Source organism: Erythrolamprus reginae, chromosome 1 (assembly GCF_031021105.1).
Source record: "Erythrolamprus reginae isolate rEryReg1 chromosome 1, rEryReg1.hap1, whole genome shotgun sequence".
Classification (NCBI taxonomy): domain Eukaryota; kingdom Metazoa; phylum Chordata; class Lepidosauria; order Squamata; family Dipsadidae; genus Erythrolamprus; species Erythrolamprus reginae.
Window position 1 is genome coordinate 87383758 of NC_091950.1, and position 13665 is coordinate 87397422.

The 13665-nt window shown below is 37.3% G+C and overlaps 1 protein-coding gene across 4 annotated transcripts in view; it reads right to left on the minus strand.

Annotated features, from left to right (window-relative positions):
- Positions 1–13665, minus strand: part of TTBK2 (tau tubulin kinase 2) — a 71871-nt gene that overhangs the window by 56924 nt on the left and 1282 nt on the right. For all 4 annotated transcript variants that reach the window (XM_070757798.1, XM_070757780.1, XM_070757788.1 and 1 more), the window contains exon 2: positions 1280–1438. In XM_070757798.1, coding sequence (XP_070613899.1) covers positions 1280–1348 — 69 coding nt within the window. In that variant the 5' untranslated portion in view covers positions 1349–1438. The remainder of the gene's footprint in view (positions 1–1279; positions 1439–13665) is intronic.

A 13665-nucleotide genomic window follows, 5' to 3' on the forward strand; every position in this document is an offset into this window, starting at 1 on the left:
AATAAAAATTTACACTAAGAATAATTATCATTTGATGAATATGTGTAGGATCCAAGAGTTCTGAGAAAAGATACTGCATTTCACTTAATATGCTTTAGCTGTGTCATTGCTAATTACTAAAATATTCTTCTGGCAAGTATTTCTCATTCCTGTTTCTGCCCCAATTGTAGTGTAGAAAAATCCTGCTTGCGTTGTTCTGGATATACCACCCTATTCTCATGTCTTATTGCCAGAAAACATTAAATAAAGGAGAGAAATAGCACATGAAATCTTGTGTGGATATGGTAAAATTTAAAATAGAAAGATAAAACGTTGGTATAAACTAGATTTACCTACATATCTTTTTTTACCTAATGTCTTTATTTCATTTATAATTTTCTTCTTTTCTAAGCCTTATATAATGCTACTTACTCTAAAAGAGAATAGCCTGTTGTATAGATACATTTGAAATTGTTTTCCATCATACATTAAAAAAAACCCTTTTACTCAAGCAGGACCACAAGCCCCCATCATTTTCTCTCAAAAATACATATTGCCTCTAAATATTCCTGTCTCACTCAGACACAAACAGATCCATTCAGTCAAATCCATGCTCCTCCTACTGCCCTTCTCTCTACTCATTTGTCCCGTTGGATTTTTCAGCTTCTTCCTATGAATGAGTGTGTATGCATGACAGAAACAAAGAGGGAGGGGTTATGTTTGTACATTAACTAAAAAAACCCAAGAAACCTCAGTCTGCAGACATCAAGGAGATTGTGTTCAGACAGTTAATCGCAAACATAAAAAGGGAAAAGAGGTTAACTTAAACTAGCAAAGAATGCTTAGAAAATTGCATCATACTAGCCTAATAAAGGCAGAACTATTATTTTACAAAACATTTTAAAAATATTATGTAAGAATTACTGAAAAGGAGGAAAAGTGAAGTTTTCAACTAATAAGAATCCAGGAAAAGAGCAGAAGCAGAACACTGACTGATAAAGCAGCTAACCAGATGTAACATATAGGAATCCATTCCTGAAAAACATTGATAATATTATTGTATTTTCATTATTTCTTTGCAGCCATCGTATTAGGTAAGCCATAATCTGATTATTCATGTATCATCCTGCTACAGACTGTATTTAAGAAGGATGTAATGCACAATCTTCTCCCGTCTTGCAGTTTTATAGCTATGTCTGCTCTCTTAAAATTATATACATAACATTTTGATTTCTTTTTATTTGATTGAATGTTATAATACCAAACATCTGAAAAAAATCAATAAAACTTACATACTTACCACTTTCCATCTTTCTTTTACCAATATCCCCACAGTAAGAATATCCGGCTGTTCCCCTCCTCCACTCATTGCAATCTCTGGGGTGGTACAGTGGCTATGCTAAGCCTATGTCAGTAGAGACCATCAAGTTCCCAGAAGTGGTTTCCATTTAAGCAGAGTCTATAGAAACAAAACAGCTGTATATGAAACCAGGCTAATAAAATTTCCAATTTCACAATGTTGAACAAAGATAGAAAGCAAATTTCAATAGTAATTAAGCTGCAGAAACAAAATACAGTGATCCCTCGATTATCGCGAGGGTTCCGTTCCAAGACCCCTCGCGATAATCGATTTTTCGCGATATAGTGGTGCGGAAGTAAAAACACCATCTGCGCATGCGCGCCCTTTTTCCATGGCCGCGCATGAGCAGATGGTGGAGTTTGCGTGGGCGGCGGGGAAGACCCAGGGAAGGTTCCTTCGGCCGTCCAGCAGCTGATCTGCTCGGCAGCGCGGCAGCAGCGAGAAGCCGAAGATCGGGGTTTCCCCTTTGCGTGGGCGGCGGGGAAGACCCAGGGAAGGTTCCTTCGGCCGCCCAGCAGCTGATCTGCTCGGCAGCGCGGCAGCAGCGAGGAGCCGAAGATCGGGGTTTCCCCGCCGCCCACGCAAAGGGGAAACCCCGATCTTCGGCTCCTCGCTGCTGCCTGCCCGCCGCCCGCCCGCCCGCCACCCGCCGCTCGAGAGCAAGAGGGGGACAGATAGAGAAAGAGAGAGAAGGAAAGAAAGAGATGAGAGAGGGAGGAAGAGAGTGTGAGAGAGGAAGAAGCAAGATAGAGAAAGAGAGAGAGAAAGAAAGATGAGAAAGGAAGAGAGTGACGTCATCGGGTGGGAAAATATTTTTAATTAATATTTTTTGAAAAATCGCGATATAGTGTTTCGCGAAGATCGAGATCGCGAAAATCGAGGGATCACTGTACCTTAATATATTTGATTATGAATGTGAGGGCAACTAACAGTTTTTTGTCCTTTTATATTCTAAAGGATATTTAAAATAAAAAGATTCTGCAAAAGAATATCTTGCACAACATTTTGTAGAAAGATTTAAGAAAAGTCATAAAAATAAACACCAGAATGTTTCTGAATGCACTGTTTTGTTTATATGCATCGACTCAACAATTCTTGAACTACTTCTAGTATTTCAGTATTAACTCCATATTCAAGCAGAAAACTTAACTGAGAACAATAACTCTGCTTTAGAGATTATGCTTTTTGTGTAATTTTTTGTTCGTTGCCACAACACATTATATAGTAGCTTGTTTCCTTTTTCCAAGAAAACTACACAACATAAGAGTAGGGCAACAAAGCAAATACAAAGGGAAGTATTGCTACTCAAATTTACAAGATGGTAAGTCAAATGAGGTATGAGACAGGGGTGCACTCTAGTTCCCCTCCGTTTTATCCATTCGGAAACAAATTGAACAATCAATCTTTCCATCTATCAAAAAAGGCACATTGGCCCAAAGTGAACTCTTTATAAACTTGCTGAGTACTATCAAGAAGAATTGCTAGAAATTAACCGCTCAAAAACCAAGGCCAATAACCAAGGTATTTGCCAAGAGACCTAAGCTTCACATATCTGGTGGCTAAACAGAGATCTTCAAATACCAAGAGTCATTTTTCACAATACCAGCATGGAAATCCCAAGCCAACTATGATGTCTTAAACTCATCCATAGCACTCAAAGCCTTCTTGACCAAAGATCTGAGCCCAGTTCCTTTTGGGAGACCAGTTGGGCCATTACATTACCCTTCTCAAAAAGCTTGCTGAGTTCTTCTAAGTACCCCACTGCATTTCAAATATAGTGCTTCATTGAAGTCTACTCAAAATAGACACTTCCATCTTGATTCACATTCTTTTATATTGTCTTAAGCTTCTTCTATTTTTCCAGCCAGCTTGCTCCTTTTAATTATACCGGATAGTTTCCAGTTTCCCTGGTGTCAGGCAAATACATGAAAAATTAAAATCCTATGGCTTCTCATGTGCATCCATTATTCTGAAAGGCTACAAAGATGCATTAGCCAATTTTGAACAAAGTACCATTGATTTAAAGCTATAATCAGATTGGTCACTTCTGAGTAAACATATAAATGTAATAAATAAATACCAGAACATCCTTTTTCAGCTGAAAAAAATCCAGACAACTGCTAAAAAAATAGCAAACAGCTGCCTGTATTTTTTTTCTTTCAATCTAATAACAAGTTCTTGTAATTCAGATTGGCTAACTTTACTGAATTGTACAAAACTTGTTAATAATACTTTAGCTAGAGATGTTTCTGTTGCAGTTGTTCAAAGAATTAAGAAATGCAAATACTTAGTGTTCCCCAAAAATAAAAATAAGAAAACCTACTAAGGAACTGCCAAAAATGGAAAAAGCACAACGTATGCTACATACGTAATGTGCAACTACAGAGAGAACAAAGCAGTAATGAAGCATAATGACTAAGATTCCAAGGAATAAACTAGCGTGTCTCTTATTAAAGTCTAACTTAATAATTCATCTGATGAAATCAGGCAAGACACTGATTCAGTCCAGACATCATAACAGAATGCCAGTTATTTTTTACCACAAAAATAAGGATGCTAACTCTATCTGTCTGATCTTTTCCCGCAGAAGTGAATTTCTGTGGGAAAAAGAAACCTATTATGATTATGATTATGATTATTATTTAGATTTGTATGCCACCCCTCTCTGAGGACTATTAGCAGTGATGAGTTGCTATTGCTTTGCAGCGGTTCAATAAACTGATAGCTGTGGTGGTAGTGGGAGGCTCCGCCCACCCACCTGGATGTAATAAAAAAACACAGAAGCTTCTAGAGCATGCGCAGAAGCATTGCACCAGTATGCTCCCATTTCCGAACCGGTAGCAAAGGTAAGTGGAACCCAATACTGCCTATTACCAATGCATGCAACACCTGAAAATATGTTAAGTACAAAACTAATCAAGAATTAATCCCTGTCAAACAGTGTTTGAAAATAGTTTGGGTCATAACTTTGCTTCTGTATACCGATATAGCTACTGCAGCTAAATAGAGTTTATATATTAATAACTTCCATGTTATTTATATTTTTATTAAAATGCATACATTCATCACATAGTAGTTTACTGTGAAATATACAAAATATTAAATCAACAATTAAAAATTAAATTAGAATCATAAATAATTAGGTAGAAAGTATATTTTCATATTTCTTTAAATGCAAATAAGTTCTGTATTTAGCAATTAGTACATTTCAGATAATTGTTGCAATGATACAGAACATTCACATAATGGGGAAAATGCAAATACAGCCATTATTAGACATACTTAATTACATAAGGATATTGTAACGATGTTTGCATAACCTGCTGAGATAAACCCTTAGGTAAAAAGAGCATGTGAATGCTATTTTTAATTCCCAAGGAGCCAAATTTTATACAAGGAATCAGACTCACTGTGTAGCACAAATTCAGAACATATCCCCTTAATACAGACACTATACCTTGGTTTTGCTGCTTGTTACAATGTCTGCAGTAAAGGGAACCAAGATGGCATCTATTCACTTGATATAAATCTTGGGTTAAAACAGTGTGTTAACACTCTCGTGTTTTTGTTACCTTAAATTTCTCTCAAGTAGCTATGTTTAGAAACTAGTTCAAAATACTGAAATATTTTGACTGGAAATGATTTTTGGTAATATTGTTCCTCTTTTATTGATTCTATTTTTATATGAGCCCAAATCAATTATGAGTTTATTATATTTATATCTTTGAAATCTGTATTTGTTCCAAAAGAGCATATTCTTTCATGCATAACAATGAGAAATACATTATACATTCTATAAACATTTTAAAGTTGATAAGAATATAGAAAAGAGCTCTTTCATGGTATATTCACAGAAAAACTTTGAAAGGATTTTCCCTCCTCCACCTTAACGGTTTTCTATCAAAAGATGAAAGAAGCAAATTACAATAGCAGATTACAACATCTGGGTCCCCCTAAAATTCCATGAATGAAACAGAATGGTGGCAGAAATAATTCTCTTTTAATTCTCTTTTGAAGACCACTCATAGCTTTGAATAGAGTTCAAAGGAAGCTTTGCCCATTGAAAGGCCATGCCCCTATTTTAGTGAGATTTTACCATTTGAAAATCTTTTTGTTGTTACAGACTTTTCATCTTACACTATCAGAGTTATCTTTTTTCTGGCCTTCTTGAATCTTTTTTGCTCCTAATCAAAGGAATATTATAGTTCAGTGCTTCAGGAAAACACAAATCTAAAAGCAGTTGTTTCTGGAAATAGAACAAACACCTATTAAATAAAGATACTAATTTACAATCTAAATTAATCATATATCTATAAGGCCTACTTCCTTTTTAAGTGAGGGAGTGTAACAATGCAGCAACTATGTAAAAAATACATGTAGTGTAGTCTTAAAATATACAGTATTACTGTAGCAACTAATAATATTTTAATGCCTATTAAAACAACTTCAACTTTTTGACAGTCTCTCAGTGATTCTCATTCATAAACATAACCAAATTTGGAAAGAAAAATGCCATACTGATCCAGATTCATTTTTTCTAAACTTCTGCAAGGCTCAAGAAGCTTTCTTCAGCACTAATATCAATTCATATCAATAGTTCATCCTATAGTCTCTACAATTTAAAAAACCAACAAATTATACTTAAATGTGGTTTATAAAGTAATGTAAAGTGTCTTCAAGTTGAGCTTAGCGCATAGCCTAGACTACTGTAATCCATACATGGTTTCCTGATACCAATACTAAATTGTTTTGTGACTATCTTATTTTGAAATACTTTTAGACTTATGCATAACTGAATAATTATTCTAAAACTCTCCTTGCAAATGAACACAGTTGCTAATAATCCAAACCATTCATTTCTAGCACTGTCTTACTGATATCGACATAGACACACACACATACACACACACACCTACATATGCCCACATATCATATGTATGTCTACAAATCCATCCATACAAACGTATGCATGTAACATTTTTTTTGCTGATAATGAAAATGAATGGAGACTAGTATACAGTAGTCCCTCACCTATCGCAGGTGTTACGTTCCAGACCTGGCCGCGATAGGTGAAATCCGCGATGGGGAATTTATCGACTGATAGTACTTATTTAAGTATTTATATTGTAATTGTTTGGTAAGTTTTCATTGTTTTAAGTGTTTATAAACCCTTCCCACACAGTATTTATTTTAGATACAGTATTTAAATACAGTATTTACAATTTTAGATTTTTAATTTTTTTTAAAAAACCTGCCGATCGAGTTCGGTGGGCTGTTTAAATCTGCCGATCGACTTCCTCAGAAACCCGCGATGAAGTGAAGCCGCAGTAGGTGAAGCGCGGTATAGCGAGGGACTACTGTAGATCTATTTCAAGCTATTTAGGTCTCATCAGCTAGCCATACCCTTTACCGGGATTTGAACCTGGACAGTCTGCCTATAAGGTAAAAAAGGAAGCAGTATTCTCCCTCCCATATTTGGGTATACCAGAGTGGGTGGAGATGTAAAGCTGAGTATCACCAGCATACTGATGATAATTCACCCTGTGCTGTTGGATGATCTCACCCAGCAGTTTCATGTAGATATTAAACAGCAGGGGTGAGAGTACCGACCCTTGAGAAAGCCCACAGGGGAGAGTCCTAGGAGTCAACCTCTGTCCTCCTACCAACACTGACTGCAACTGACCAGCGAGGTAGCAGACAAACCACCGTAAAACAGTGCCTTGAACTCCCAGCCCCTCTAGCCGGTGCAGAAGGATACCCTGACCAGTAGTATCAAAAGCCACTGAGAGGTCAAGAAGCACCAGGATAGAGGAGTGACCCCTACCCCGGGCCTGCCAGAGATCATCTGTCAGCACGACCAAAGCAATTTCAGTTCTGTAGCTGGTCTTGAAACCAGACTGCCGAGGACCCAGATAATCGGCTTCATCCAAGGACCGTTGGAGCTGGAGCAACATCACCTTCTCAACAACCTTCTCTATCCTTTTGTTAATGCAACCTAGAACTGTGTTGGTTTTTTTGACAGTAGCTGCACACTGCTGGCTCATATTTAAATGGTTGTCCACTAGGACTCCAAGGTCCCTCTCACAGTTACTACTATTGAGCAAGGTATCATATATACTGTACCGGTGCATATTCTTGCCTAAATATCCAAATTTTGCTTTTGGGAAATAGATTCCATAGAAAATATTGTTTTATAAGCCTATTTAAAATTAACTAGGCAGGAGCCTTCTTGGTGCCAGTCCAACATTCTTGAATCCTCTCCCCAGTCAATTGTGTTATCTTTTAAATAGTATTTTCAGAAGAATCTTAAACCTATCTTTGTTATCTCCTTGCTATGAATCCTGCCTGTTTTCCTACCTAATATTAACTAATATCTTCTTACCTTTAAACATTTTTAAATGTTTAAATGTGCATAGATGGTATAATTATATAATTTCAATCATGCCTGGTTTGCTGAGGAGCTTTGGAAAGTGGAATATCAAAATATAACCTTAAATTTGGTAGAGGAAGATCAGAAATGAATTTACCGAACTTAGGTCTAAGATAATTTTAAGCCTAAATTTTACAGAAATAAAAATGCCAAAGCATTTGGGCTTCCCCCTTTTCAAGAGTAAGGAAAAAGCAATGAGGTTCTGTTAATTATTTGGGTAAAATTTTGACAAAAAAATATATTCTGGACAGGAAGTGAAAAACAAGGCAGTATATTAGCTACATGTGAATTAATGATTCACCTTGTTCCCATGTAAAACCAGTAAATATGTGACTTGGTAGATCAGCAAGATTGTCAATACTTCACTGGGAAAGGAAATGGTGGCTGTCACTTTTAAAAAAATGGCTCCTCCTGAAGAAACCTGTAGATCCATCCATAGAGGACAACTATTATCCAATTTATAACCTTTCTTTTATGGAGAAGGTTGTTGGTGAGGTTCCAACCAGAGGTAGTTCCTCCTGGTTCGGACCGGTTTTATGGAACTGATTATAAATTGGCAGCCTGAGTCTATAGAACTGGCAAAGACCCAGGCCTGCCATGCCCTGAACTGTCCCATAGGCGCCACCATCTTGTTTTTTACTTCATGCACAAAAGCTGGGTTTTTAGCCCTGCACATGCATGTACTCAGCATGCGTTAAGGAGCTAAAGAGCCTCGGTGGTGCAGTGGTTAGAGTGCAATACTGCAAGCCACTTCTACTGATCACCATCTGCCAGCAGTTTGGCAGATTGAATCTCAGTAGGCTCAAGGTTGACTCAGCCTTCCATCCTTTCAAGGTTGGTAAAATGAGGACCCAGATTGTTGGGGGCAATATGCTTACTCTCTTTAACCTTCTTGTTCTGTTCAGGTCTATATGAGCCGAAATGAAATTTGAGACCCTGTAGATTTTTTTCCCTGCAGATCTGAAACTTGTGATTAAATGACTTTGCCTCATTTGAGGGGTTCTTACTATGGACGTTTTTGTTTTTTGTTTTTACTTTTTGCTGTGCGCTGATTGTTACACTTATACGGTTCAGGTCAATATAAACCTGAACCGAGAGCTGTAAAGCACTGTGAAGCAGTATAAATACTAAATGCTATTGCTATTATCTAAATGCTATTGCTATTGCTAACAAGAAGCAAAGAAAACCAGAGCCCACCTCTGGTTCCAACAACAGAATATTACAGGGAAAATGGGATTATCTGGAGTCTTTTCAGTCACATTTTAGACCAGAGCATGGAATCCTGCATTGGGTTGCTGAGGCAGTAAAAGTCTTGTCCTAATTCTTGTTGGTTGTCAGGGTCTGGATGGAAAGAAACAAGTTGCTACTGCTAGTATGCCAGTTTCAGCCTTTCTGGAGAAATAGGCCTGACAACGGTGACTCACAGTCTAGTCACCTCCTGTATGTATCACTTTAATTGACTCTACATGAAGACTGTCAGGAGTCACAGTTGGTTCAACATGTAGCAGCGTGCCTGTCATTAGGTGATTGTCATTACTTTCACTTGAACATAACACTGATGCTGAGGGTTCTGCAGTGGCTGCCCATAGGCTCTGGGCTACAATTCAAAGTTATGATTTTAACATTAAAAGTTTGGTATCTCATGAAATCATATGCTTCAAATCAAACCTATTAGACTTGGCTACCTTTCCTGCCATGGGGATTCTGAAAGCTCTCTCCTAACTTTGAGAGGTTCAGAAAAGGGGGCAAATGTCAATGTTTCTTTGTGGCAGTCTCTGTTTTTTTGAAAAGTCTCTCTTTAGAGATCCATATGGTGGTGGTGTCCCCCCCCCCCTAATTTAAAAAAGCAATGAAAACGGAGCTCTTCGACTGTGTTTTAATGATTATCGCTAGAAGCGTTATTACAATCCTGATGATTTTAGATTGCATTGTAATATTTGCTTTGAATATCATTTTATTTTGATTGCCATTATGTTTTATTGCAAACTACTTCATGGTTCAGAGCATATAGTATATAAATGAAATACATAAATATTTCCTTGCAAGATATGTGTTTACATTTTTCAGCACATATAAACAACTCATATAATTCATCTATCAAAACTCTGTTCTTTCTCTCTTTATTCTATCTGTTTCATGAATTCTCATATTTCCCTTTACAAAAATTTCATGATCTTTCCTCAGCTTCAGCGTATACCAAATTCTTTATTGGGATCAGTTATGAAATCCTACAAACCAGATTTATTTTCATTGCCTTATAACAGTCCACAATATCTATAATTTTCACATCATTCTTAGTATAATTTATTTCATTAGAGTATCTGGTACAGCTTTGCAAATCCTTTGAAGGAGGTGTTTCAGAAAAATGTGGATACATGTGCAAAGCACTCTTTTCACATTTCTGTATGCAACCATGTATTTGATTTGGTGGCTATTTGGTAACTACTACTGGCTGTCTCCACAACCAATGAAGGATTGTACTGAAGAAAACTGGGATTTATAAACACCCATACTCAGACAGAGAGAAATACTTCCAAAGCAGTCTCCAAATACAGAAAAAATAAGAGTTTGAAAAGAACTGCTTTGTAATTCACTTCCATAGATCTGTGAAAGATTGATACAGTCTAACTCAGTAAGAAGCATCCTTCCTTTCTGATTGACTAGAGAAGAATAAGTAGAACCAAATGAGGCACCCCTTTCTCTTTCTCATATTTTCATTCTCTCCTATTCTCTCTCCATCCCCTCTCTCTCACATGCACACACATACAAACAAAGACAGGGCAAATTTGCTAAAGAGCTTCTTCTATTCTTTGCATAAGTCCGCATCCAAAAAAGGGCAAAACAAGTACTGTATCCAACACACGATTTGAATCATAGCTCAAATACTTAAAAGTGAGGATTACTGAAAATACTATAGAAAAACTGTAAAAGAGCAGTTTATAAATGTTATTTCCACAAGCATAAATTTATTGGAAAGATTCCTGATTTCAGAACATGGATTATGGACCATTTCAAGTTCAGGCATATTTTATTAATACATTGTGGTGAAGTCTAGAGTAGCTATGAAAATAGTCTAATTTGGGACAAATAAAGAGTTCTTACAAAACCTATTTCCTTGTGACGGTTTGAGAACATACATTGATCTATTTACTGGGGGGGGGGCGGTCAAAACAGAAATTAGCAAGACTTTCTTTTGAATAAGAACCTTTAAGAATCAGGAAAGACTCAATCTGTATGGTCTGGAGGACAGAAGGGAAAGGGGGGGACATGATCGAAACATTTAAATATGTTAAAGAGTTAAATAAGATTCAGGAGTAAAGTGTTTTGAATAGGAAAGTGAACACAAGAACAAGGGGACACAATCTGAGGTTAGTTGGGGGAAAGATCAGAAGCAACATGAGAAAATATTATTTTACTGAAAGAATAGTAGATGCTTGGAATAAACTTCCAACAGACATAGTTGGTAAATCCACAGTAACCGAATTTAAACATACCTAATATATCCTTATATATATCCTAAGATAAAATACAGGAAATAGTGTAAGGGCAGACTAGCTGGACCATGAGGTCTTTTTCTGCCATCAATCTTCTATGTTTCTAAGAATAAGAATATCAAGATCAAAATCAAGATCAATGTTGGAAATGTGTGAAAAATAAAACATGTATCTAACTTTCCATCTTTCCATTCATATGGAATAGTATTTATCAGTAAAACAAACTTTCACCATCCACTCCATCATCTTATATTTTTTGGGGGGGAGGAGGGGGGCTCTCAAGAGCAGATATGATAGAATGCAGCAAGCCAAAAAGGATAGGAAATAAAGCACTGATGTAGTATTGGCTCTTACTATTTTGATATATTGTGATTATTCAATATTAATATGAAAAACGAGAACACTTTCAGATAGTGGTTAAGGCATCAGGGTAGAAAATGAGAGATTGAGTTCTAGTCCTGTTTTAGGCACAAAGCTCGGTGGGTGATATTGGGCTAATCACCTTCTTTTAGCCCAAGGAAGTGGGCAATTGCAAACCACTTCTGAACAATGTTGCCAAGAAATATTGCCAAATGTTGCAAGACAGTTGTCCAGCCAGTCTCCTAGAATCTCTACATAGCCACAAACAGACTAACTACAACCCTCTCCCCTTTTGAATTCCATGGACCCTTATCAAACTCCAAATAGGTATTAACAGTTGAGAAGACTCCTATGCAAGGGCAGATAGCAATAAATCAGTTTAATTTCCACGTGGCAGTGGCTTCTATCACCTGACAATTTTTTTTAAGTATAATTCATTTAGTACAACAAGAAAATAACTGAGTCTTCTTTATTGAAACTGTTTGAAAAGCTATAGTCCGGGTCAGTTCATTGTTTCTTGCAAACCACACATCTATGAACACTTTACTGATTATCTTCAACTTTTGAAAAAGTTCCTAGTCAACTTTCAAATGTATTAGAATCAACTTATGTGCATATATAAAAATCTAAATTCGTTTAAGAAGGCATTTCTCAAATAACCTTGAATATTATATACAGAAAATGCTACAGCAAAGATGACTAACAAGGAAGTACTGGAGTGTACAACACTGGGCATATCATTAAAAAGAAAAATCACAATGCATCTTGCTTACTTTGGCCATGTCATGCAGGAGAATTCACTGGAGAAAGATATTACGTTTGGAAGAGTTAGCGATAAAAGGAAACCCAGGTTATGGGAAAAACACAATGACTATACACTATCAAAGCTGACACCTGACTGAACATAGAAAAACTCAAAGAAATAGTGCAAGATTGGAAGGTGTGGAACGCTTGGCCAATTAGAACGTCAAGAGTAGGACTCAACTGAATGGATATAATCATCATTTAATAACCTACTCCTTTTAATTGATAGGATACAAAGCCCTAATATTAACAACCACAATTGTATTGTTATTACAGGACAGAAACAGAAAAGCCTGTAATTCCTGAAACAGGTGTTTTCCTGCTCCAACTACAGCAGGTAGTTTTAAGATCTTTAGCAGAAAATCATACCTGTCATTTTGAAAAGAAAGTATATACCAGTGATGGTGAACCTATGGCACAGGTGGCACGCAGAGCCATATCTGCTGACACACGAGATGTTGCCCTAGATCAGCTCCAATGTGTATGTGTGTGCCGGCTAACTGATTTTTGGTTTGCATAGAGGCTCTGGGAGAGCGTTTTTGGCTTCCAGAGAGCCTCCAGGAGAGTGGGGGAAAGTGTTTTTACCCTCCCTCGGCTCCAGAGAAGCCTTTGGAGCCTGGAGAGAATGAAACACGAGCCTACTGGGCCCACCAGAAGTTGGGAAATAGGCCGTTTCCGGCTTCCAGAGGGCCTCCTGGGGGGAAGGGGAAGCTGTTTTCACCCTTCCCAGGCATTGAATTATGGGTGTGGGCACTCACGCATGCACGATAGTGCACGCCCATGCACTTTTAGAACCCAAGGAAAAAAAGGTTCACAATCACTAATATATAACTGTATTCATACCATCATGCAACTGCTTGTTGCAACAGCAATGTTTAGTCTCAAGTCTCCATCTGCCTCCAATACTACAGACTATTTCTATGAATAAAGGTGACAATTGCACCAATATTACCCTGCCTACCATCCGCCCCCTCCCCATTAGTTTCAATCCAGGAAGAGATGTTGAAACAACCAAGCATTAAGATAAAACTGTGATCTTTCATATTAAACACCGCACAGAGCAGCAGCTTCTTCTTCTTCTTCTTCTTCTTCTTCTTCTTCTTCTTCTTCTTCTTCTTCTTCTTCTTCTTCCCCTCCTCTTCCTCCTCCCCCCTCCTCCTCTTCTTCTTTTCTTCTTCTTCTTCCTATTCCTTCGCAAAGCTGCTCGCATCGCCAACAATCTCATTGGTTCGAGGAGA